At 37.7% G+C, this 26,538-nt stretch overlaps 1 protein-coding gene across 6 annotated transcripts in view; it reads right to left on the reverse strand.

Moving 5' to 3' along the window:
* Positions 1–26,176, reverse strand: part of ZCCHC4 (zinc finger CCHC-type containing 4) — a 45,260-nt gene extending 19,084 nt beyond the window's left edge. For all 6 annotated transcript variants that reach the window (XR_009351164.1, XM_059164428.1, XM_059164418.1 and 3 more), the window contains exons 1-6: positions 26,028–26,176; positions 25,112–25,230; positions 24,242–24,324; positions 11,766–12,041; positions 11,195–11,275; positions 3,321–3,393 (exon numbers count right to left, since the gene is read on the reverse strand). Coding sequence is in view for 5 of the 6 variants with exons in the window: in XM_059164428.1 (XP_059020411.1) it covers positions 3,321–3,393; positions 11,195–11,275; positions 11,766–12,041; positions 24,242–24,324; positions 25,112–25,230; positions 26,028–26,154 (759 nt within the window). In the remaining variant the exon portion in view is untranslated. The remainder of the gene's footprint in view (positions 1–3,320; positions 3,394–11,194; positions 11,276–11,765; positions 12,042–24,241; positions 24,325–25,111; positions 25,231–26,027) is intronic.
* Positions 26,177–26,538: the final 362 nt, after the last annotated feature.

Genomic DNA, 26,538 nt, shown 5'->3' on the forward strand with positions numbered 1-26,538 from the left:
CACTCACCTATAAAAGCAAATCAACAGTATACAGAATAGCCTAAGACTTTAAAGTTTAATGGCATTTTAAACTTTAATAAACCCATATGTACTTTATAATAAAAAATATATTGTTTTACTACTAAATCAATTTAGAAGATTCAATTGATGAGAGGAAAAACGACAACATCCTAATCCCCTTTCCTGGGGACAGTCTTTATTAACTTCCCACTGGAAGTCCTGGAGCGAGGGATGGCGTGTCAGGAAGGTTAATCATTTTTCAAGTGCTGCCTGGCACTTCCTTAACCTGCCTACATGAACAAGGACTTAAAGTACAGATGATGTTATTGAAAAACCTTCCAGTTCCTTAGACTTAAAAGTAGGAAAAGAAAATAAACAAGTAAATGAAACCTAAAGTCTTAGCCAAATTAAAAAACCAATAGAGTACATTTGTTTCCAGGTAAGAATCAATGGTATGATGTCCCATCATGACCTGCTGAGGGTCCTAATGTTGGCCACCCGTGGAAACCAGATGCTTGCTTATACCACCAATGCTGACAGTGTCTTAACTCTGTCTTTCATCTCAATCATCACTAAAAAAGAGCTTGGTACTTCATTATTTTTTTTAAAGATTTATTTACTTACTTGTTTGAGAGAGAGTGCAAATGTGTGCACATGAGCAGGGGGAGGGGCAGATGGAGAAGGAGAGAGAGCAGGGAGCTGAGCAGGGAGTCCAAAGCAGGGCTTGATCCCAGGACCCTGGGATCATGACCTGAGCCAAAGGCAGACACTTAATCTACTGAGCCACCCAGGTGCCCCCAAGGTGTTTGGTACTTTAAGTAATGATCCCCTGTACATACTTCAAACTCCTTGCCCATTAAGGCATATGATATTTTCTATTACCTGAAAGACTATATGATTTTCTATGAGAAAATCCTGCACAGGTAACTCCTGCTTTTTAATCCAGTGGGCTGTGAAGGGGCTTATATCCCCCAAAGCACCCTGCACACCTTCACAGGCACCTGGCCAATACTTAAATACTCAGCGATTGATTAGTAGATGGTAAGCTTCCACAGAAAACCTTGACTCAGGAAGTAGGCAGAAAAAGGGCCCATCATAAAATCATCCAAGACAATAGTTTTCTGGAGATCAATCTCTACAGTTGCAGTGCTATGTAAAGGCTGCTCCTAAAATATAGAGAAAGGAAAGCCTGGGCTACACAATTGTTTTCTTCTGGGAAAAATAAAGTGGAGCTCAGTCTTGGCAGCTTATTCCAACCATTATTTTAGAAACTTAAAAGATAATTCCATAAGCTTTCAATAAAAGTTAAAAAGAATTTTCTAGGAAAAGGCTAATTACATATTACATTTTTAAAAATATTTTATTTATTTATTTGACACAGAGAGAGAGAGAGAGAGAAAAAGAGCAAGCACAAGCAGGGGAAATGGCAGGCAGGGGAGAAGCAGGCTCCCTCAGCAGGGCTCAATCCCAGAACCTGGGATCATGACCTGAGCTGAAGGCAGATGCCCAACACACTGAGCCACCCAGCTGCCCCTACATGTTATTCTTAAAATATAAGTAATGGTTAGGCAACTATTAGGTATTCAAATGTCATTTCACTCTTATCTCACCATTACCATTCAAGATAGAAAGCAAAGTCATGGTAAGAAAAACAAGACGCACATACACAAACCAGCATCTAGCAATAAGAGACACTCAGTTATTTCACCTCCTCTGATGCTGGCCCTGACACACATGCCCCTGACCACACCCTGGAGCCTGAGGTCCCAGAGTTCCAAGAAGTCATATTGAATACCTCTATAGCAATATTCCACCTGCCTCACAAACCCAACATTTCCAACTTCCACTTCCAACTTTCCCTCCTCTGTTTTGAAGAATGAAATACAAAGTCAGGCCAGACAACCAAGTCACCTGTGACTTCTACCCCAGTACACTTACCACCAAGCCTTCTGGCTTCCATCTGTGAAACGCCCACGGAACCCACCTCTCTTTTCCCCACCACCACTGGCCTAGCTGAGAAGTCCATCATCATCTGTTGCCAAGTGAGTCTGCAATTCTTCTCTCTTCTTCACACTCATCTAATCAGTTCTCAAATCCTAGAGATTATCGACCACATAAGCCCTTTGGGAAACTGACCTATGTCTATTTCTAACTGCTATTTATTTCAATACTTGGTTTTCATGGTGATCACAGCTAAAAATATATATACCCCAATGCTGACTGAGTCTCATGGAAGGAGACTGGCTAGACTGAATCAGAAGACTCGTTTTTTAATCCCAACCAACAATTTAGAATTTGTTTTCATTTCCTAGATACTAGTTTTTTTTTTTTTTAGTTTTGCTTGGTTTTTCTTCTATCATTAATTAACATTTTAAGAAACAATATATATTTATACAGGGTTCACAATTTTTGAAAAATTGATTTACATGCATATATGGATATGTGCTTCAGGTAGTCTTGATCATTTCAAACAGTTGTGGCCAACTTCCTGTCCGCTGTGATTACTTGGTTGGGTATAGCTTTTATCTTGTAATATGACTCACAAAGAGCTCAATCGAGGAGTAAAAGTATCAGCTCTGCTATGCTGCTTATTCATAGTGACATTACTAACATCGTATTATTGAAAGAAGCTACCCCCTGCTACCCATTGAGGGCCTCTGCCATTATCACCATCACTATCACCCAGAGCTCACAGATAAGGGGTCACTCTCAAACTTGTCTAATTTTTAAGAATTAGTTTAATAAAACTATGAGTCCCCTTAATCGGGACATGAAATTTACCAGGGAGGCAGACATCAAACAACTAACCAGTTATTTAATTACAGTATCATATAGCTAGAGAAGACAGCCCGACCTCGTCTGGGTTTAAGGGCAGCCTAGAGAAAGCGACTTGGAACAGAGCTTTGAAGGACGAGGTGAAGTTAACAAAAACTAGAAGGCAGAGGGAACAGCATGGGCAAAAGCCTGTGTGGTGGAAAAGACAGTCCCAGATGAGTCATACATGCAGAACACAAATACAAACCCCAGAGCAGTAACGAGAAGAGAGACTGGAAGGTGGCAGGTGTCAGATCGGGCAAAGCCCTGGAGGCCATGGTAAGAAAGTGTGTCTATATCCAAAAAGCAGTGAAAAGTCACAAAAGAAGAATACACAATCACTTCTAGATACTCGATACACACTCAGTGGATGAAGGGGGTTAATAGCCAATCAATAAATGGTGCAACAGCCACGATTTGATCTTGAGGGATTCTAAAAAATAAGAAACGAGGTACTCTGGAACTTGTTCTTCCACAGTGACAAGGATAACGGTTGTAATTCTTACCTTTCCATCAAAGAAGTGATGGTTAAACATGTTATAATGGCAAAAGCTATCTTCCATATAAAACTGTGAATACCTGTAAAATAATTTATTACTGTAGTTATTTGCTTAGTTATGGCTATATAGTAAGTAAATACAAACTAAGTTTTAAAACTATAAAATCATACCCTTAATAAAAGCAACTTCATCATTCCTTAGTTTCTTGAAATAAAGAATATTTTCCCAAACTCTCAGGGAGTCAGTAACAATGAATGAATATCAAACTTAAATTATGTTCCCAAGTTAATAAGCCAGTGAGAAAACTACAGAAGACTCACATACAAAATTCACATGTTCCTTCAAACTACAGAATTATACAGAAACAATGATATTACTGATAGATTGTTATATAATTTAAGTTTGAGATGGGATGGCAATTAAAATGCATCTCTCATACTTAATAATTTCAAGAAAAACACTGAATCAACATTTTGGCTCAACAGCTGTTAATTATTTTCTTCTGTGGTTAACAAAAAAAAATATTTAATACAAAGCATTTCTTGTCTATTGCAGATTAGCTCAGTAAAATATGCTTCTCAATATATAAGAAAAATAAGCATGTGCATTTCATATTTACTGAATTAGTGTCAGGAAAGAGAGATATTTATTTACTGATTGAACAATTTTATTCTTCTAAGATACTACTTTAAAATGCAATCAGTAATGAATGAAAGTACCAGCTTTGGGCATTAACATTTCATAAATTTTTGCTAATTTACTAAAAATTCATAGCATATTATGGTTTAAATTTGCATTTACTTGATTTCTTACAAGACTGAGTTTTCTTTACACCTTAATTGTATTTGTATTGTCTGTCTCTGCATCTTCCCCCTTTATATATATATGGGTCTTGTTAGCTCTTGCTGAATTCTGAATTTTTTGTATAATATCAGGATAGCATTGCGAACCTCCAAAATTTTGCTATAAACAATTCACATACAAACCACACTATCCTTGTACAGAATCCATAACCTAGTGAAAAAAATCCAGGGGCACATGCTTATTTATACAACTTCTTTAACCAAATCGTGAGAGTGACACTTTGCTTCTACTTCTACTCCTCCCTTACTGTCCATAACTGACTTGCCGCCCATGATGAGCATGTAGTCTAATGCACAGACCTGCTTTATCCCTTTCATATTACACTATGGTTAAAAGTTATACAGGTTCTGTAGTCAGACAGTATGGTTTCAAACACTGGGTCTTGGGGGGCCTGGGTGGCTCAGTCAGTTAGGCATTCAGCTCTTGATTTTGGCTCAGGTCATGATCTTGGGGCTGTGGGATTAAGCCCCACACAGGGATCTGCACTCAGCTTGTCCCTCTCCCTCCCCTTCTACTCCTTCCTGTATTCTCTCTCACACACACTCTCTCTCAAATAAAATCTTAAAACAAAACAAAACACTAGGTGTGTCACTATTACCTATGTAAACTTAGTGAGTTAGTTATCCTACCAGAGCCTCAGTTTCTTCATCTACAAAATGGAAAAAAATAATAGTGTCTTACTTCATTGGACTTGGTAAGTATAAATGAGAAAATATATGTAAAGTGTTTAATACAAAGCAGCTACATAGCATTTATTGAAATGCTAGGCATCACTACTTTAGTAAGTACCGGCTGTAAAGATTTACGTCTTAACGCCCCTCATGTTAGGGAATTACATTTATGTCCAAGCAAAATTTCTCCTCCTATAATCTAAACCCATTTCTCTTGTTCTGTAGAGACAGAAGAACAGCTGTTCATTCTAAGTACAATGTCCCCTAATATCATTTGAGATACTGTCAGTACATCTGCGGATTTCATAAAACATAAATTTGCACTGAAGAAATAAACAAAAGGTTTGGATAACTGAAAAAACATTTGAAATAGACTGTAACCTGATGAACATTCCAAAATGCTGGGAAAATGTCAATTGCCGGGGCGCCTGGGTGGCTCAGTGGGTTAAAGCCTCTGCCTTCGGCTCAGGTCATGATCCCAGGGTCCTGGGATCAAGCCCCACGTTGGGCTCTCTGCTCAGCAGGGAGCCTGCTCCCTCCTCTCTCTGCCTGCCTCTCTGCCTACTTGTGATCTCTGTCTGTCAAATAAATAAATAAAATATTTTAAAAAAAAATGTCAATTGCCATCAATAAACAAATGTCTTCCTAATTAACTAAATTCCAAATAATGGATAATATAGATATATCAGTTATTTTATATATAAGTATATCTCAATACCAGTACTATTGTGGACTGACTATCATTTGAGGATTTTCTTCTTTCTTGCATTGTTGTTAAGTGTGAACAAAGGAAAATAGAATTCCTTTTAAAATATATTTCTACCCCCTCTCCATTTTTTGTATTGCTTCTCAAAGATACAATAGTTTTTTTCTAAAAATTAAAAAAGAAAATTTTATTTACATAAAATTCAGCACAGCACACTTGTCCAAAACATTCTGGGCAGCAGTAGGCAGAGTCAGAGAGAGAAAAAAGCCAAGATTTCAGCTCCGAGTTTCCATCAAATACAAACAAGGGAGCATAATTTTTCATATTTTAAATTATGAAAAATCACTGAACATTACCCTCTTAAAATGAAATTGGCCTCGAAGAATTATTCTCTGTATTGAATAAGGCAAACAAAACCAATCAGAAATGCATGCACTTGAAAACTGCAAAAGGACATTCATTTAATTTGGCCATTCATTCTCTTTAAATGAGAGTCAGTTACCAAGTGTGAAACATGCTCTATACACAGGAAATGTAATCAAGAGCTGAATAAAATTAGTCCATGAAATGAACCTAAGAAATCCATTTTTTTGATATAACTTTATTTGGATGATAGTTTGCCAAATAGAGTTTCACATCTTTCATGCTAAAATTGGAGCATATAAAAATCCATCTTAGCAAATGTTAACTTCGTATCTTAGACCCCCTGAAGAGGATATTTATAGCATATGTAACATTGGAGTTGGGGTAATTCTCTGAAGCCTTGGACAGACCTTTTGTAGGCTGACGACAAACTAAAGTCAAAGTGCCCAAAGTAACAACTTGCTGTCACTCTATATCACATAGGAATTTGTTCCTGATTTAATTGTGGTCCTTGTGAAAAATCTGAAGCTACTTCATACCCCACAATATCGTCAGTACAGGCAACAGACTGTTCACTCTGGCCACTAACATGTTTCAGTAAAATAAAATCTCTCTCTTTCTCTTTTTAATTTACTGGGGGGAGACATAGGGAGAGGGAGAGAGAATACCAAGCAGGCTCCATACCAGCCCAGTGTGTGGTTCAGTCTCATAACCCTGAGATTATGACCTGAGCCGAAACCAAGAGTCAGACACTCAACCAAATGAGCCACCCATGTACCCCAACGAGCTCTCTCTTAATACCCAATGTCAACCTTTTACAGAACTGACTCCTTATAAAAGAAGCTAAGCTAACTATTACAATACCTTCAGTTTTTGTTTCCAACACATACACAGAAGCTTATAGATACAAAAAGAAAAAAGTATCAGTATATTCAATAAGTTACAAAATAACTTTAACCACAACCCCCTACTCTGTCCAGGAAATTTTAATATACAGGCTCAAGAAAGATAAAACTAAAAGACATATAGCTTAAATTAAGAGTTAAGGGTCCATGTAAATCTTTCAAATTAAAAGTAATTCAGCTATGATGGATAGTTCTGGTGACTGGCTGTAGAACAACGTGAAGATATTCAACTTACTTAACACTACTGAGCTGTACACATAAATAACTAACGTGGTAAATTTTAACCAATGTGTGTTTTATACTGTTTTTTAAAAAATAAATTAGGACGCTAGGAATGAACAATACAAAATGAAATTTTTTTAAAAAATTAATTTTTAATAGTCTAGTATCCAGAATATATTTACTTTTCAACTTAACAAAAACAAAGACAAATAACCAATTAAAAATTGGACAGTTGAATAGACATTTCTCCAAAAAGATAAACAAATGGCCTATAAGCACATGAAAAGATGTTCAGCATCATGAGCCATTAATAAAATGCAAAACAAAATCACAATGAGATACCACATTAGAAAGACAAACAACAGGGGCACCTAGGAGGTTCAGCTGGTTATGCTCACCAAGCTGAGCTTGATTTCAGCTCAGGTCATGATCTCAGGGCCCTGAGATCAAGCCCTGCATTGGGCTCCATGCTGTGCATGGAGCCTGCTTAAGATTCTTTCTTTCCATCACCCTCTGCCCCTCCCTCTGCCTGCCTGTGTCCATTATCTCTCTCAAAAAAACAAGTAATTAATTTATTTAAAAATACAGATAGACAATAACAAGAGCTGACAAGAATGTGGAGAAATTGGAATCTGCATATATTGCTGGTGGAAATGCAAAATGGTAGTCACCTTAAAAAATAGTTTAGCAGTTCCTCAAGAAGTTCAAAGTAGAGCTACCATGTGACCCAGCAATTCTACTCCTAAGATAAATACCTGTTGTGTGTTGAACTGTAACTCTTCAACATTAATCTACTGAGCCCCTAATCCCCAGTATCTCAGACTATGACTGTATTTGAAGACCTTTTAAAAAGTCAATTAAAATAAAATGAGGTTATTAGGGTTGTCTGTGATGCAGGATAACTGGAGTCCTTATGAAAGAGGAAATCTGGACCCACAAAGAGAAACTGGAGATGTACACACACACAGGACAGACCATGTTAGAATACAGTGAGAAGAAGGTCACCTGCAACCAAAGGAGAAAGACCTCAGAAGTCACCAAACCTACTGATACCTTGATCTTGAATTTCTAGCCACCAGAACTGAGACAATAAATTTTTGTTGTTAAAGCCACCCTATCTATGGTTATTTTGTTATCGCAGCCCTAAAAAATTCGCACAATACCCAAGAGATAATAAAACCTATATTCACACAAAATTTGCACACAAACGTTCACAGCAGCATTAGTCAAAAGAGCCAAATGCGTAAGTGACACAAATGTCCGTAAACTGATGAATGGATAAACACAATTTGGTATATCCTTATAATGGAGTTGTTATTCAGCCATAAGAAGGTATAACTTGATGAACCTTGAAAATACAACATTAAATGAAAGAAGCTAGATACTAAAGGCCACATATTGTATGAATGCATTTTTATGAAATATCCAGAATAAGCAAATCTAGAGACAGAAAGTAAATTAGTGATGGCCAAGGGCTGGGGGAGGGGGAAAAGAGGCAAGGTCACTCATGGGGACCATGATGGAGACATCATCAAAGATGATGGAAATGTTTGGAATTATGTAGCGGTGATGGCTGCACAACCTTGTGAAGAATACTAAAAACCTCTTTCCTCTATGTGAAATACATCTCAATTTAAAAGACAAAAATATGCCTGATATTTGGTGGGGGAAAAAAGACTAATTCTTACTTTTTAAAATGATTATATGCATAAAAAAGTTCTAAAAAGCCAAAATCCATAAGGTTTTAGGTGACAGAATTAAAGACCATGTCTCTTTAAAAAGCTGCTATTAAAAAAAAAAAAGTAAACTGGAGATCCTTGAAATTTGAACAAGTCAAGATGAATCACTGATTTTTTTTTCTAGTTTGTGTAGAAACCAGTCCACCACAACTAGCTTGGAAAAAGCTTGACTTGAATGAAATAAAAAACAAACTGTATGGTAACTTCAAAGAACTGTACTATTAGAAAAACAACCCTGTACCATTTTCACTGAGGTAAAAGTCCCAAAGGTGAGAAGATGAGTGCTGCTGACAACTGATACACATTATGTTAACTAATTCAATTTTGGACACGAGACGCGTGACGTGTGTGTGTGTGTGTGTGTGTGTGTGTGTGTGTGTGTGTCTCCCCTGCACCTATGGTCAGAGAGGGTTTCCTTTGGTGAACCCACTCAATGTGTTTGGTCAGGGCTGCCAGGGAATTCTACCTGCGAGGCCACAGAGAAGGTTCTGGAATAGGCATACAGTTCCAGCCAAGCCAGTCCCTCCCTGGAGCTATGCTGCTAGGGTTCTCAGGAAAGAGAGCTGTCTCCTAGACAGTTAAGCTGAAATCTGCTGTCACCAAAATCCCTGGCAATGAGCAGGAAGTAAAAGCCAATCCCAAGAAAGAACGAGAGGCGGAAAGAGAAAGATGAAGCCCGAACTACACCAGGCAAGGCCCAGGACCTCGCCTGCAGGGAGGCCTGCTAGATCCTAGGCTCCAGTCATGTGAGCCAATACGTCCTGTCTGACATAAATAGATCTCCAGGCTCCAAGGAAAGGTGCCTGATGAAGGAGGGCCATATTCCAAATATATGAATAACCTGTAAACCCACTGCTGACTCATGTGAACCTTCGTGGAACAGGCACGAAGGAAAATGGGGAAAGAGAGAGACATTGGGACAAGAGAGAAATGGGCCATATAAAAAAAGCTTCTGTACAAATTTAAAAGCAAGTTACTCCCAGAGGGTATCAATTTTGGAGCCACAATGACTGGGTTTGAATCCTGACTTGGCCACTCATCACTGTTAGGTCAAGTTATTTCACCTCTTCGTACCTTGGTTTTTCACATCTGGAAAGCAAGGAGGATAACAGCACGTACTGTACAGCGGAGACTCTTGTGAGGACTGACTGAGGGAGAGCAGGGTTTCACCCAGGACAAGCACTCAGTGCGAACACCCAATGCAAACACCAGCTACTGTTTGCACTGTTATAAGAACCCCAGAGTTAAACTTCTACCCTTAAAATAATACACTGACAATAATTTAACAGTCATTCTTTAGGAAAGGAATGTGGTATTTAAAACAAGAATCTGATACATCTATGGAGTGGAACATCAATACAGCCTCGAAAGGAGTAAAGTACTGTTCCATTCCGTGAGCTGGATGAACACAGCGGCACATGGAAGAGGCCGCAAGCCCAGGTCACATATGGGGATTGCCATTTACAGGACACACACAGAACCAACAGACCCACAGGGACAGAAGCCAGATCACTGACCATCACAGCAAGTGGGGAGAGGGTTTCTTTTCGGAATGGAAAAGAATGGAAATGTTCCAGAATTGGATGGGGGTGATTACTGCAAGACATAATGAATATACCCCAAACCACTGGCACATACACCTTAACTTGGTGGGTTTTCAGTGCACTGTGTCTCAATTTAAAACTTCAAACAACTGAAGTTGGAAAAGTACTTCAAGTTTACAGGATCCCAGAGACTGTGGGTGGACACATCTGCTTCTAAATTATCACCTAAGGGCCACGTGTGCTCCTCTTTGTTTGTCCCAACACATCAGATGCTATTTAATTCTGACCTTCTCCCACAGATTCCAGCTGTCTGCTAATCTTATGCTTTAAGACCTGTCTATATCCAGTGAAAGCTATATCCAATAAAAGCCAATATGCACATCATCTGGTAAAATGTGTTTTACCAGATGAATAAAATGTGTTAAAGTAAAATACAGTAAAAGAATTAGAATAAAATGAATTAAAATAAATAAATATACATATGCATTAAATAAATATATTAAAACATCATGATGAAACAAAATCCTGGGAGAAGTTCAGATTTATTTTTGAAAAATAAGTGTATGAGAGGAAATTTCAGTCAGTACGAATTTACCTCTACAATACAAGCCCAGGTCAATGAGACACATTCACTGAAAAAATTTAGGAAGCACACCCAACAACAACAAAAGAAATCCACTGCCTTTCTGTTTGAAATATGGAAGATTACAAGGGGAGTTTATATGACTAAAAAGGTGGCTTCTAACCAATTACTACTTCTGAACAGTAAAGGACTGCAACAGGTAATAAACAACAAATAAGAGAAAAACATTAAACAGAAACAGGAGACAGTAAACGAGAATAAATATCAGACTTTATAAACCTACCTAAAATCAATATCCAATAAAAGGCTTTTAATGTTAGACTTCTTTTCACCTGATGCTTTCAATCTGATCAGCTCATGCAACCTAAAACAATTCATGAAAGCATGAATGAGGAATCATTCCACATAAGGAATGTGATTCCTTAATGAGGAATCACAAATGCCACAGATAATAAGCAAATAAACCAAAACAACCCCACCAATGTTCTCCTGGTATTTCTAATATTTCAATAAAACACTGAAGAGAATTTGGCAGATATAACCAAGGTTTCGGTTTTTCAAACATTTTTTTTAAAAGGTAGAACTTATCTGAAAAAGAGGAATCTAAAATGATAAGCAATTAAAAAATAAAATCAGAAGGAATCTCCTGTCATATATCAGAAATCTACAAAGATTTCTCTGAAATGTAATGTAGATTACAAACTCCTCAAGAGAGGGACTGTGCTTTATACTTCTCTTGCTTATTTGAAACTGCATGCGATTTCCCAGAACATAGTAAATAACTATGTGATCATTTCTTCTTACAGCTTAAATAGTGGGGATAGTAGAAATCTTCAAAAAATCATATAGCATACCTCGGTGTTCCAACACACAGGACTCTTGTGAATCCAAGGGTAGAAAGTAGGTCTACCAAGAACTGACAGCTCCGATCAGCAAACAGATACTGGGCATTTGTCTTCTTGTTTTCCAGTGGATAAAGAAGCTGACTGGGCCTTTTCAACTGGGTGATAGAAATATCACCTACCACCCGGTGCTCTTGATGCTTCTCCCAGTCATCTGGCAACAGCAGCTGCTGACATCTCTGACAAAACTTCCTCTGAGACAAGGGCAACCCAATGAACTTCACGTACCTTCAAGACATAAGTCAACACAAAATCACAGATTTTAAGTTTGATGTTTTAAAGACAATTTCTGTTTGCTCTTTTTGGGAGGCACAAAGTACTATTACCTCCTAAAGAGTACTGTGTAAAGAAGCAAAGGTAAGAAAAATCTATGGAATGTTGGCTGGAATTGATGTCCAGCTGCATACCTACAAAGTAGAAAAGAATCAGCAATTTTATAAGAATTGAGATGCTCTAATTCAGTCACTGAATGAGGATCAATATCCATTTAAAATGTGAATATAATATATTACTCAAACAACTTAGTAGTAATGGAGACTACCATCACGTTTAAATTTATTGACAAATCCATGTGTTCTAACTCTGAAGTGTTAAATAGTCTGGCTCAGTATGACAGTCATTTTAAAATGAGAAATTAAGATCATTCTTCAATTTTTTATGGCATACTTAGCAAGAAAAATTACCTCCTAGGAGAAAAAACGTTGCTACAAAGTTCCTCTATTCTTAGCAGCACCAAGGAAAGCAATTCTGAAAAAGCTCATCCCCCCCAAATGTAAGACAATATCCAAAGCCTTAAAAAAAAACAAAAAACAAAAAACAAAAAACCCGTACTGATATCCCATTTGATCCCTTTCAAGTCATCCTCCTATCTTATTTCAAAGTTACCACTTTGGGGTTTTTCCCCCCTTTCATTTTATTAGAGATAATTAGAGAAAATAATTACAGCACATTATTTTAAAACTGCTGATTTTGTACATGCAGTAGCAGCTATGAAATCAGAGTAAGAAAACCAAAGAAAAACAAACACCAGTATCAAGGCCCACAGCAGGTCGGCAATGTCCAAATCTAAGCATGTCGAATACTGCACGAAAGGGTTCTTAGAGTTCGAGAAGCCCACAGTTTCAACTGACTAACCGCTAGAACTGCACTGGAAAAACTGTGAGCTTCACATAGAATCAAAGTGGGCTTTAAAACTTTTTATATCTAAGCACAGCTTCACTTGAAAGCACCCAAGGCAGTGACAAATCGATACTCTGAATGGCTACAGCAAGAAATAAGCTTATCGTGCCAGTAATTTAAATGTTTCTATTTCCATGATAACTGTGCTTCTGACAGCTTTATCTATGGCTGGAAAGAAAAAGGAGAGCGGTATTAGGGGAAACTTTTCTAGTAATTCAAAGTAAGAATGTCAGTAGAGAAAAGGGTCCCTAAGACAGGAAATGCAGTAGAAAGAACCAACACATTCTCCAGCAACAGAAACACTGAATTTACGACTACTACCTTTCATTATTAAAGGTAAAGAGTTGAAGGCTTCCACATCCAGCCATGATGGAGTCAGAGACCAGATTTACCCATCCTGGCCCTCAAAAATTTTTTAAACAGACAAAATACATGAAAGTACAGTTATAACATCATGGATGACAAGCAGCCCCAATGGTGAAGAGGAAAAGGGAACACATGAGGGACTGCTACACCTGCCCAGTTTACTGCCTGTGGAGAGCTAGTGACACGGGCACAGAGAACCCAAACACAGCTCAATGACTTGACCAGGCAGAGTTAAGAAGTGCTGGAGGCGAAGGCAGCTGGAATCCACAAGGCCGAGTACTGGAGAAGATACATTTGGAGTCCACAGGCCAGAAAGCAGGCCGCTGAGAGGGAGCTCCACGGTTTGCCGTGATTCCCCTCAAGTCTGTTGCTGAGTACTGAGCAGTGAGCAGCACGTGCATGTGAAGAAAGATCTCAGAGCGAGGGAGAGAACCGCTGAAAGGAGCAGGCGGAACAATCACCGGATACCCAACAGGACACAGAAAGGTTCCAACTAACAAGGCCGAATGAAGAAATCTTCTAAGACACAAGCATCAGGTACAGTGCTAAGGAGGGTAATTGCCTCAGAGTGGGGAGCAACTAGCCCTACCCTCCAAGGTGCCCCAGTCTTGCCAAAAAGCTTAAAGATAAGCCTTTAAAAGTAAGGAATAACAAACCTTTTCTGTATAGGATCAGGTAATAAATCTCAAGCTTGGCAGGCCATCTGGTTTCTCAGTCTCATCCACTCTGTGACTGTAGCACAAAACCCAGTGTTACTGAACAGGCCTGACCACAGCTGGCCCTCGCCCTGCAGTTTCCTGAATCCTGCTCCACAGTATCAAACTACAGTCAAGTAACAACGGCATTCCAGGAACAAAGCTCAAAAATATGGAAAAGGAATTAAAAACTCCCCAGGATACAAGAAGGTAAAATGGACACTGCTAGCACTGAATCAAAGTATTATCAGGTATGTAAGAAACAGAACACATGACCCATGGCTAGGGGCAAAACACCAACAATCAATTCAAACTGAGTCCAAAATGACAGAGATGCTATGATCAGTAGACAGAGACATCAGAGCCATCTACTGTAACTATACTCTGTATGTTCCAGTGGTAGAAAAAAGACGAGCCTGTTAACTAAAAACACAGAAAATATTAAAAAGACCCAAATCGAACTTAAAAGTTTTTTTTAATTGTCTGAACTGAAAAATACTCTAGATGGGATTAATAGCAACTTAGATATTACAGAGTAAAGATCAGTGTGTATGAAGGCACGCAGCCTTAGAAATTATCCAAAATGAAACACCAAGGGACCAAAATACATGAAAATGCACTCCCAAGAGGGGCAGGCAGAAAAATTTTTGAAAAAATTATGGCTGAAATTTTCCAAAAATTACATCAAAAGATTGAAGAAGCTCAGAGAACCTCAAGCACAAGAAACATGAAGAAAACTACAAAATGCCTCATAATAAAGTTGTTCAAAATCAGTGAAAAAGAGAAAATCTTAAAATCAGAAGAAAAAAAGATATGTACAGAAACAAAGATTAAGAACAATACCAGATTTCTCACTGGAAACAATGCAAAAAAGAAGACAGAGGGGCAATACCAATTCCACACAAACCCTTCCAATACACTAAAGAGGAAAGTACAGTTCCCAATTCCTTTCATCAGGCCAGCATGACCCCACTACCAAACCAGAAAAAAAAAAAAAATTATAAGAAAAACAAAGATGAATAAACCTCATAAACACAAACTCAGAAACTAATAGAGTTTTAACAATCAAAACCACAGTATATAAAGAAGGTAACAGATCATGACCAAGTGTAGGTTAGCCCAGGAATGCCAAGCTGCTTCAATGTTTGCATTCGATCAACACGAGCCACCATATTAACAATCATAAAAAAAAAAAAATCACCTCATCAAGTGCAGAAAAAAAGAACTTGACAAAAATCACTCATTCACGAGAAAGATTCTCAGAAAACTAGGAACAGAAGAGAACTTCTACAACCTCATAAAGAGCATCTGAGAAAAACCTATAGTTTAACACCATACTGGTAAAAGACTGAACACATTCCTCCCAAGACTGGGACACAAGCAAAGATGTCTACTTTTACCATTTCTATTCAACACTGACGGGGGATTCCAGACACTTTGATAAGACAAGAAAAAGAAATAAAAGGCACAGATTGGAAAGGAAACATAAAAATTTTATCCACAGGGTTATCTGGCTGGCTTAGTCATTAAGCATCTGTCTTCAGCTCAGGTCATGACTCCAAGATCTTGGGATCAAGACCCACATCGGGCTTCCTGATCAGTGGGAGGCCTACTTCTCTCTCTTCCACTCCCTCTGCTTGTGTTCCCTCTTTTCCTGTGTCTCTCTCAGTCAAATAAATAAATAAAATCTTAAAAAAAAATTTTATCCACAGACAACATGATCTTATATGTAGGAAGTCCTGAAGAAATATTTTTAAGTAGTTGCTACAACTAGAAAGTAAGCTCATCAAGATTACAAGATAAAAGATTAATATACAAAATCAACTGTATTGCTTAGAGACTGGCTAATTTGCACATCATCAATCTTAAAAATCACACAAAATGAATAACCAGACATTATCTATGTAATACAAAAGGAAATATACCCCATTACTTATAAAAGAATACTCTCCCCTAAAACTGAACACAAGTCTGATCATACTGCTACAAGAAATACAGGGATGGAATAAATGTTAAACATTACAGCATATAATCAAAAAACCCAGAATGTGAGGAATTCTATAGGACAAATTACTCTGCTTCTTCAACAAATGATTAAAGATACCAACCGATTACAATGCATAAACCCTGTATGGATCTGATTTGAAAAACCAATTATAAAATGGCATTTATAGGGTAATCAGAGAAATGTGAATACTAATCACATTTATATATTAAGGAATTGTTCATTTTTCAGGTATTTTTAATAATATTGTAATTGTGTTTTTTTAGAAGGCCTTATTTCTTGAGATACATAGAAACACATTTATGGGTAAAATTATACATATCTATACTGGAAGTCAGGATAGAAGGTATAGGTGAAATAAAATTAGCCACATAGTGATGACTGATAAAGCTGGGTGTGGGTGTAGGAGATTCTTTATACTGTTCTCTCTGCTTTTGTGTATGCCTGAAATTTTCCAGAATAATTGATTTTTAAAAGTGCTTTAAAGAAAAGGCAAGAATTCAGTTCAAAGAAAACAAGCAAAGATGACCCCAGAAAATACTAAGCAAGAAATTGGTTGTATTCAGCCCAAAATCACATGCAATTTGGTTTTTCATTCTTTGGCAACAGGAATATAATCTGGGAAATTTCTCAGAATTAAAGAACATGAGTTTCCAGTTTGAAAGGATTTACTCAATACCCAGCAAAAGAGAATTTAAAAGACTCACATCAAGATAGGTAATCATGAAATGTCAGACCCATAGGAATAGTTAAGATTCTTAAAAAAAAAAAAAAAGACAAAGGGATCAAACAGGTCACAGCTCATTTATGAGATCAGGAATGAACCTTCTGAACTTAAACTTCTCAATAGCTACAATGAATACAAAAGTAAATGGAACCCTGCCTTCCAAATTCTGAGGGAGAAATATTTCCAACCCAGAATTCCATCCATCTGTACAGGGATCAACCAAGTATCAGCAAAGAGAAGTTTTTTCAGAAACACAGATTTCAAAATTGTTGGGTGGTAAAAATCAGTTTGGCCTCAGATTTCTACAATACCAAATTTAACTCTAGAACAGTGTTCCTCACAGAGTGGCCATGCACTAGTGCTGGCAGTTAACTGTTACCAGTTCCTGATGAGACAAAGACAGATATTAAGAGTCTACGTTTAGAAATTTTTATACCAATCAGAGCATTTTTATGCATATTCAAACTAATAAAAAATGTGGGCTTGTAGTTTGTATGTTTCTTTTTTCTTTCATTTAATTTCCTAGTAATTTATTTTCATTATATTTACAGAAGTATCTGATCTTAATGGGTAGGGAATAAAAACAAGACCATAATACAAGCAAACAAAAGACTGATCCTTTCACAGAGATCATTTAAGAAATACTACTGTGGAGGCCTTGAAGCAATCCTGCATTTATTCCAAGGAAAATATGTAATCTGAATAATTTTATAGCTGGATCAGTGTCATTCAAGAATAAAGGAAGGAAATAAATATTTGGGGACTTGGGAGAACTCAGGTTTATGTAGTCATAGAATCTGGGTCCTTAATGAAAAACCTTCAGGATAGCTGGGTACCAGGTAAAAGAGCCATTCCAGACAGGAGCATTTCTGAAAGCCCTGGGACGGATTTCTCTATGATGATGAAACCAATGGATTATGCTTCATCTGAATGTTCTTAAAGGACTCAGACATCTGAGTTTGCAGTTGAAGTAGTGATATGTACATAAATAAGCAAACAGCAGCTACAATAATAAAAAATCCCAGTCTATTATTAACTCCAAAAAACCCAAGAAGTTGTGTTGGAAAGAAAAAAACTTACTTTGATGTATTACACAGTTTAGCTCTGAGCAGCATGTAAGGGTTATAATAATGCAAACAATAAAATATGAATCTAACTAAAATTATGATATAACCATATACAAATGGGGTAGGAAAAAGGCATGGATTATGGGGAGGTGGAGGTGGAGGGGAGAGGGCAGGAGAAGAGAGAAAGAAAGATAAACCCGCAACTTCCACAGGACATAGATAATTCACAACTTGATTAATCAAGAAGTAGCAATATAAGCATGTTTTGTATTTCATAGACAGGAAGGTAAAATTCTAAACTAATTAGCCAGAATAGCTGACTATAGTTGCTTCTGGGGAGGGGGAAATGCACAGGTGGAGACAGGGGTATTGATTGTTCTCTGCAAAGCTTCTATTTGGTTTTGAACTATTTGATTCCACTGCCACATACAGATTTCGGGGGTTTTTTTTACTGAAATTTAATTCATGAACCATATAATCACCCTTTTAAAGTATACAATTTAGTGATTTTTAGAATGTTCATGAAGTTGGGTAACCATCATCACAATCTCATTCCAGAACAATCTCATCACCTCAAAAAGAAACCCTGTACCCATCAGCAGTCACTCCCCTTTCCCTGACCCCCAGCCTCTAACAACCACTAATCTATTTTCTGTCTCAATAGATTTGCCTGTTTTGGATATTTCATGTAAGTGGAACCATATGATAGCCACACAGGATTTTGATTTAAAATTTTTGGTTAATATAGGACTTTTATTTAAAAAGCAAAAACCACTAGAGGATGAATTTTAGCCAAATAGGAGATCAATGAAGGAACTACAGCAATGGGGCCATCAGTAAGTACCAAATCCATTTAGCCACAGAATGAAAACAGAACAATATGGGTATTATAGTTACAATATAAAATATAAATAATATAAATCCAAATATAAGAGGTGGGGGAAGTCCCGGAGAAAGTGGGAGATGCTGTAAGTATACTGATTTTCTCATGTGTCAGAGTCAAAGGCCAAAAGATATTTAAAACAGAAAAATCAAGTAAAAGCTGTAAGCAATATTCAAAGGCATAAAGGTTATCCTTAAAAAGAAATAACCAAAACTGGATAGTCATTGTAGAGAAAGAGATCAGAAGATGAAATATAAGTTTATCATTTCTCATTTTTAGATGTATGAAGACAATCTAAAAAACAAAACATTTAAATATAGCATAAAAAGCTACAAAGGCAATTATAAGAACAAAAACAAAAACAAAGAAAAAAAGAAACAAATACTAAAAAAAGAAAACATACACCACATAGTGAAAGAGCAAAGAGAAGCAAGGAAACCAGAAAGCATAAAATAATACAACAAAACCAAGATCAAGCACATCTGTTATATCCAGTCTATGAATGAGCTAAATCTACCCATGAAAAGGAACCCTGATGGACCAGATCACAAAGCAAAATCCAACCATACCATTTCATCACTTCTAAGACGCACGTTTTCACATTTTATTTTATTTATTTATTTATTTATTTTAAGTTTTAAAGATTTTATTTATTTATTTGACAGAGAGAGATCACAAGTAGGCAGAAAGGCAGGCAGAGAGAAAGGGAGGGAAGCAGGCCCCCCGCTGAGCAGAGAGCCTGATGCAGGGGCTCGATCCCAGGACCCTGAGATCATGACCTGAGCCGAAGGCAGTGGCTTAACCCACTGACCCACCCAGGCGCCCCACGTTTTCACATTTTAGCATCCACAACACAGAGATAGGATATATAAAGCCATCAGCCAGACTGAGGTCATGAGGTAGGTGGGATGGTCCCCCAATGGCAAACCTGTCCCAGCCCTTCATGCTGTCATCTCTTCAACTCAGCACAGCAGACTGTTGGAACTACAAGCGAGGGTCACTGCCATCACCTACAATTTCAGTCCCAAAACACAAAGGTATCATACATGCAGTCAGGAACCACAATTGAGCAACAGAGTGTACGTTTGATATTAGGGAAGCAAATACTCATCCTTGAAAGAATGACAACAATCAAGGGCTTTACAGGAAAAAAGAGAGGGAAGATCCCCATAGACAGAACTGTGTCAGGTTCTGTTACTTAAACACAATCAGAAGGACTGCCTAGCCCTCACCTCGTGATACCCACTGAGGGCAGGAGAAGCTTTCATCTCAGGAAGAGATGAAAGACAGTTTGAAACCATGAAGGACCGGGGTATAATTTGCTCATATGCAGGACTGTCTGACAGCGCTTAGTTCTCCAAGTTTAATCGCTTTTAAACAAAGGGGGAAAAATACTGTTAAATGAACCTCCACTTATATATCTTTGTGCCTTGTCAAAACTGTTCCTCAGAAAGCTTTCCTGCTAGTTTATTAACCTTTTCCTGACAAAAGATAAATAGAGATCTCGTGCGTACTTCTATTCAAAATCACATCACAATCATTCAAGTACACTGCTTTACATTTTGCACTCAGAAACAAGCCTTTTTCGAAGTATGGGAGGAAGAACATGCGAGTGGAAGGCTGAGGCTTACTCAGCGTCACCTCCTCACTGTCCTTTCTGCACAGACCCAGGGTGGGCAGAAGAAATCCAGTCTGCCGCAGGGCTCAGCATGATTCACAATTTGCAGGCTAGCATTTTGAAATGTCATTTTTATTGATCTCCATTTGATGTTCCATTTGCCTTTCCTAGAGTAGACGAATTATGTTTATGGCATTTCCCTAATAGCAGACCTTGAAAATCTGAGTTTAAATGAGCTCTGAAAACACATAACCAAATGAAATATCAACTAAACAAAACTCTATAGATGCACATAAATTAATACTTATTTTAGCAATAAAATAGATCTTCTCTAAGACTTCATCGGTCACAATAAGGTGCCAACATACTACATAATAGAATAACATTCCAGGGCATAACAGGCAGCTAACATCTATAAGGAAAGTCAAATCTCAGACACAAAAGGTAAATCTGTCAACTGAACACATGTAATATAAAGCATGGTTCAAAGAGTGAGATTAAAAAAACGAATTATCAAATCCTGTTCTGTAGCACCTAGACATCTGTGGAGCAGTCCCAGCTCTGTCATAAAAATCAAGTAACACGGGCCCATTAATCTTGCTCACTACCATAATTCCTTTCTAACAATTTGGAAGAGAAATTATCAGTGAAAAGCTATTGTGACTCCACAGTGACAGATGAAGGCTTGCATTATAGAAGAGAAATCATGTTTAAATGCATTTTAATACTTTCAAATGGACTACTTATTTCATAATATAATTTATAAATGAGTTGTAGAAAGTTAACTTTGAAAACAGTACAGTAACAGTACACCATTCTTAGGTTCCTTTACACACAAGGATGAACAGCTAATCTCAATTCTCTCATCTAAGAGAATAGGTAACTTAATAACATGGAGTAAGTTCGTTAGGTAACTTAATAACATGGAGTAAGTCCGTTAAAAAGCCAAAAGTTTAAATTTTTAGAGGAATGACTGATTTCAAATGTTTTACTCCACAGAAAGCCCCTAAGCAAGCATGACAGCATCAATCACAAAGGGGGGGGGGCAGCAAAATCAGTGATACTACCTGTCAAAAACCTTCAACTTCTCCCAATCCTCCAAGACCTGTTCAAGTCTCGTGTCGCTAAACTGTACTGATCAGCGATGGCACAAGGTAGCAGCATCGTTGCTGACCTTCTAGAGCACTCGGTTTTTCTTAGAACTATTTTCTATGTTTAGCATATTCTTCTTAGCACTGCATTATCTTTACATATCTCAAGTCCACTACTAGCAGTTTAAGTTCTTTTTGAGTCCTCAAAGAATGAATACATGGATGGAAGGAAGGGAGGGAGGAAGGAAGGAAGGAAGCAAGCAAGCAAGCCTGGGTAACAAAATCCAAGGTTAATGGGTTACAGATGATTTAAAATGATGATTTAAAATATTAAGATATGCTCTCAAGATCAAGACTAGATTAGAGATGAGAGTATGACCTCCAAGAAATAAACTTTTGAAAATTCTTTAATATTTCACATTTTAGCAAGTTTTTTTTTCTAATTAACATGAAATATGAATTTCCAAAATTATTCCAAAAAAACACACCCTGGCACTACAAAGACAGAACAGTGGTTTAACTCCAGACTAAAATTTGGTTACACAAGGAAACAAGATCACCTAGATTTCTTATAGAGTTTAATTAAATCATCAATATCCTTAAGTCATAACATAGAAACAGGCTTATCAGATAAAATCCATAACACAGAGTACAGGAGACTATGCATGCATTAAGGCAATGACCTTGTCAAACAAATAAACTTTGGTACAGGTAAAAAAAAAAAATCAGGAGAAAATACTACAAAATGAACAAAGTAATGGGTTCAAAAGGAGAAACCACCGGTGACGTTTTTCTGCTTTCTACTTTCTGCATCTTTGATATTCCATTTTATGTCATTATGATAATCTCATTATATCTCTATATAACTCACATTTTAACTTCTTAACTCTCCTTAAATCATTACACATCATATGTTAATTACTATCTGCTTTTATGTTTAAAAATAACATTTTAGAATCAGAGGCATAAGTCGGAGTCACTGCTAAGTCATTTTAGCAGTAAGAGCTTAATGAAGTCACTCAACTTCTCCAGGCCTCAATTTTCTCATCTAAGTAAACTACCTTAGCAAGATTAAGTAATTCTCATGTCAAACACAGCACACTAGCCAGCTCACAGTAGTGCTAAATTTACAATTCCCTTGTAAATATGTTTTGTTGTTGACTGGATTTCCATGTATTAAGTAGTTATCACTGATTAAGTACTCTGGTTAGGAGTGATCGAGTTATCTTAAGAAACAGCCTACTCCATCAAAAGACTTCAAAATGTAAAAAGTTCAAGAAGGTATTTTTAATAGAGCCCAATTCTCCTTTCCACTTAACATAGAAAAGACCTCAGAATCCTTCTGAACACGGCAGCCCAGGTAACCAAAGGAGTTGCCTTGAGAGGAAAAACCTCCAGCAACCCAAACCCGGGACTTCTTAAGGAGCCTCTCCCAGCATACACAAATAAGGCCTATGACATAGGAAGAGGTGGCTTTTCACACGTCTCCAAAGAGATAAATCTAGGATTCAACTCCCAGCCACCCAATAAAACACTTCAACAATGTAGCTTTTTAAAAAGTGATGTTCACAGCATTCAAAAAATGTTTTAGTTTTATGAGTATTTCAAAAAAGAAATAGTATGGTAAATCTTCCTAACAGTGGATATAACAATGGATTCCTAGCTATATTACCAAAAAGCAAAGAAAACAAAAGCAAAAATCTGATAAATTGGGACTTCATCAAATTTAAAAACTCCGGTGCATCAAAGAACATCATCAAGAAAGTGAAAAGGCAATCTACAGAACAGGAGAGAGCTTCTACAAATCTTCCATCTGTTAAGGGCATAAATCCCTTAACATATAAAGAACTTCCATGACTCAACAACAAAAATGACAATCCTATTAAAAATGAACAAAGGACTTGAACAGACATTTCTCCAAAGAAGATACACAAATGGCCAATAAGCACACAAAGATAATCAAGATCATTACTCATCAGGGACCCAAAATTCAACACCACAATGACATATCACTTCACAACTACTAAGATAATTTAAAAAAAAACAGAAAATAGTAAGTGTTGACAAGGATACGGAGAAAGTGGAACCCTGGTACGTTGCTGGTGGGACATGTAAAATGGTGCAGCCAATGTGGAAAAGAGTTTGGTGGTTCCCCAAAAAACTACACACAGAATTACAATATGATCCAATAATCACACTCCTAGATATGTACGCAAAAGAACTGAAGACAAAGACTCAAACAGATATTTGCCTGACAGTGTTCACTGGAGCATTATTCACAACCACCAAAAGGGGAAAAACAACCCAAGTGTTCACTGATGGATGAACAGAACAAGATGTGGTGTATGTGTATATAATGGAATATTATTCAGCCATAAAAAGAGGAGGTTCTGACTCATATTACAACATGGAAGAACCCTGAAAACGTGTTAATAAGGCAGGCATAAAAGGGCAAATATTTTATTACACTTACATGAGGTAGCTAGAATAGTCAAATCCACAGAGTATAGAAGAGGTTACCAGGGTTTGGGAGGAATTGGAATGAGGAGTCAATGCTTAATAATAACAGAGTTTCTGTTTGGAGTGATGAAAAGGTTTTGGAAATAAGTAATGGTGAAAATTGCACAACATTGTGGACATAATTAACACCACTGAACTGTATACTTAAAATTATTAAAATGACAAATTTTACATAATATATATTTTACCACAATAAATTTTTTAAATGAAAGTAAATGCAAAGATACAGGGAAAAAGAAAACAAAAACAATAAATAAAAATGATAACACATCAGCACCTTTCCACACACTGCGTTCGGGAGAGAGGAGGCTGGCATTTTTGGTTATGAGCTTCTCGGGCAGCAAGTCTGGCTCCTGACAACTGAAAAGGAATAAAAACACCATTTAATAAACTATCAAACTTGCTACCATCCTAGAAAAACTGGTTTTGCATGCTAACATTAAAAAGCCAATTAAAGCAGCTCAATGTTGTAAACAAGCATCTGTTTCAGGGGAAAATAAAAACAGAACACATTAAACTGGGAAATTTCTAGAGTACTATGAAGCAATACCTAACATATTAAAGCACTGCGAGATTATCTCACACATGGTGATTTTAACAGGTGTGCAGAAGTGGTAAACAAGACTGTTTTCCAATAAATCTAAGACAGCTGAAATTTTTCTAGGCAAAACTTTCCGAAACTCTAATTAGAGCTGAGTCCAAGAGGATACCAAGCTCACAGCCAAATCTCTAAGTGCCTTCATTGGTTATACAGTAGCTGTATAAAGGATGTTCAATGCAAATGTTTAAAAAAAAAATGTTTTTCTAAAACACTGCCTAGAATGATCACAACCTAAACTCTATATGGAGAAATCTGTATTTGCAAATAAGTAAATAAATGATCACCCAACCAGTACTGATACCTCATTGTCTTAAAAACGAATGGTATTTGAGACAGTTTACAACATCAGTACTCAGAGTAGATTAAGTTTAGAGTAAGCATAAACTCCAATCTCTCAAACCAAAAACAATAGTATCTTCAATTATCTAAAGAGATTTACCTGATTTAATGCTCAAGTTGCATGTTTTTATTGGTTTAGACCAATGTTCTCAAATTGTCACATACTTCAAAAATTTTTTTTTAAATATGCTTAAGAAGTTGATATACCTTTTCATCTTCCCACTGAAAAAAATTACAGTCTTTTCTATCTCTACAGGCTGAGCAGGCATAGAATCTCCGTGTTTCTTCTTTCCCTTGGTTCACCTTTACAAACAGAAGAGTGGGTCCTAGTTCCAGAATGGGGGGGAAAAATGTAAAACTAGAGTCATCTACATCAAGTACCTAGTTTTCACCACCCTTAAATAAAACTTGATTTGGCTTTATGCACAAGATGTCATAATTAAGCCCACCACTCCATTTAATTACTTTTTTTAACCTATTATATTTAGGCACTGATCACTTGAGATGTAACTCTTGAAAACTAGTCTCTGCAGAAAGAAAACGCCGTTGTTGCTGTCTACGTTGTTGCTGTCTACGTGGTGAATGATCCGGTATTGAGACTAAAATCTGGAAGGGATCCAGAGAACGGAGCACTTTGCCACTTCCACCCAATTATCATTTCGGTGAAAATCTGGGCTTTTGGAGTTGGACACATCCTCTCTACACAAATTACAGAAAAACTAGGTCTGGTTTCTGAGCAATTCATGCTATCCTTCTTCCTAACTTTTTAAAATAAAAGGATAGCAAAACAACCAATGAAATCCCCCAAATACCTGACAACGGATTCACTCAGTAACATGCATCGCCTTTGCCTAGCTCGCCTCTTCCCATGAGGGAAAAAATAAAATGTAACAGCCGCGAAGCCAAAACCACCACAGTGAGGACTTTCTATGACAGTTTCTTAAGGAAAGTGAAAACACTACGTCCCCGGGAAAGAGCATTTTTCGGCATCACCTGTGGTGAAAAGAGAGGAAGGTAAAAATCTGGGAAAACAGTGTGGGGCCCCTGAGAAGCCCAAAGCATCTTCAGGCTAACCTCCGCCCTTCGCGCCGGACCGCTCGGCTGAACCCAGACGCACACCCACCGTGAGGGCACAGCGGGGCGGGGGTGGCGGGATCGGAAGGAAATACCACCTCCACTCCCGAGCTTCCCTGACGACCCGCGATCCCCTCTGCCTCTACTGTTCCCAGCCACTCCCTGGGTGCCGCCATCTTCCCGCCACCGTCCCGAAAGTCTCAGTCCTACCGAGGAGGCTGAGAAAGAGTGCCGCCGTGCCCCGCGAGGACTCACAGCGCCCCCATGCGCCTTGGAGGAACTGAGCCCCGAAAAAGCAGTCCCTTCTGCCCACGCTTCCCCTAAGGGATCCCTCCCTGGTGGACCCGCAGGGGTAGGGGTTTGGGGAGAAGTGGGCGGGGGTTGGGGGGTTGCCGGCAATTTACTGGACCTGTGCAATAAGTTCACCTATCTTCTGCTTTACCCTCAGCACCTCTAGCACCCTCCTCTCATAAGAATACAGCCTGAAGATGAGATTACTGGAGCAAAGATTTGGTGGGGTTTTCAGACCGAAAGTCAGCATCACCACCACCAGCACCTGA

This window comes from Mustela lutreola, chromosome 1 (assembly GCF_030435805.1).
Source record: "Mustela lutreola isolate mMusLut2 chromosome 1, mMusLut2.pri, whole genome shotgun sequence".
In the NCBI taxonomy this organism is placed as follows: Eukaryota; Metazoa; Chordata; class Mammalia; order Carnivora; family Mustelidae; genus Mustela; species Mustela lutreola.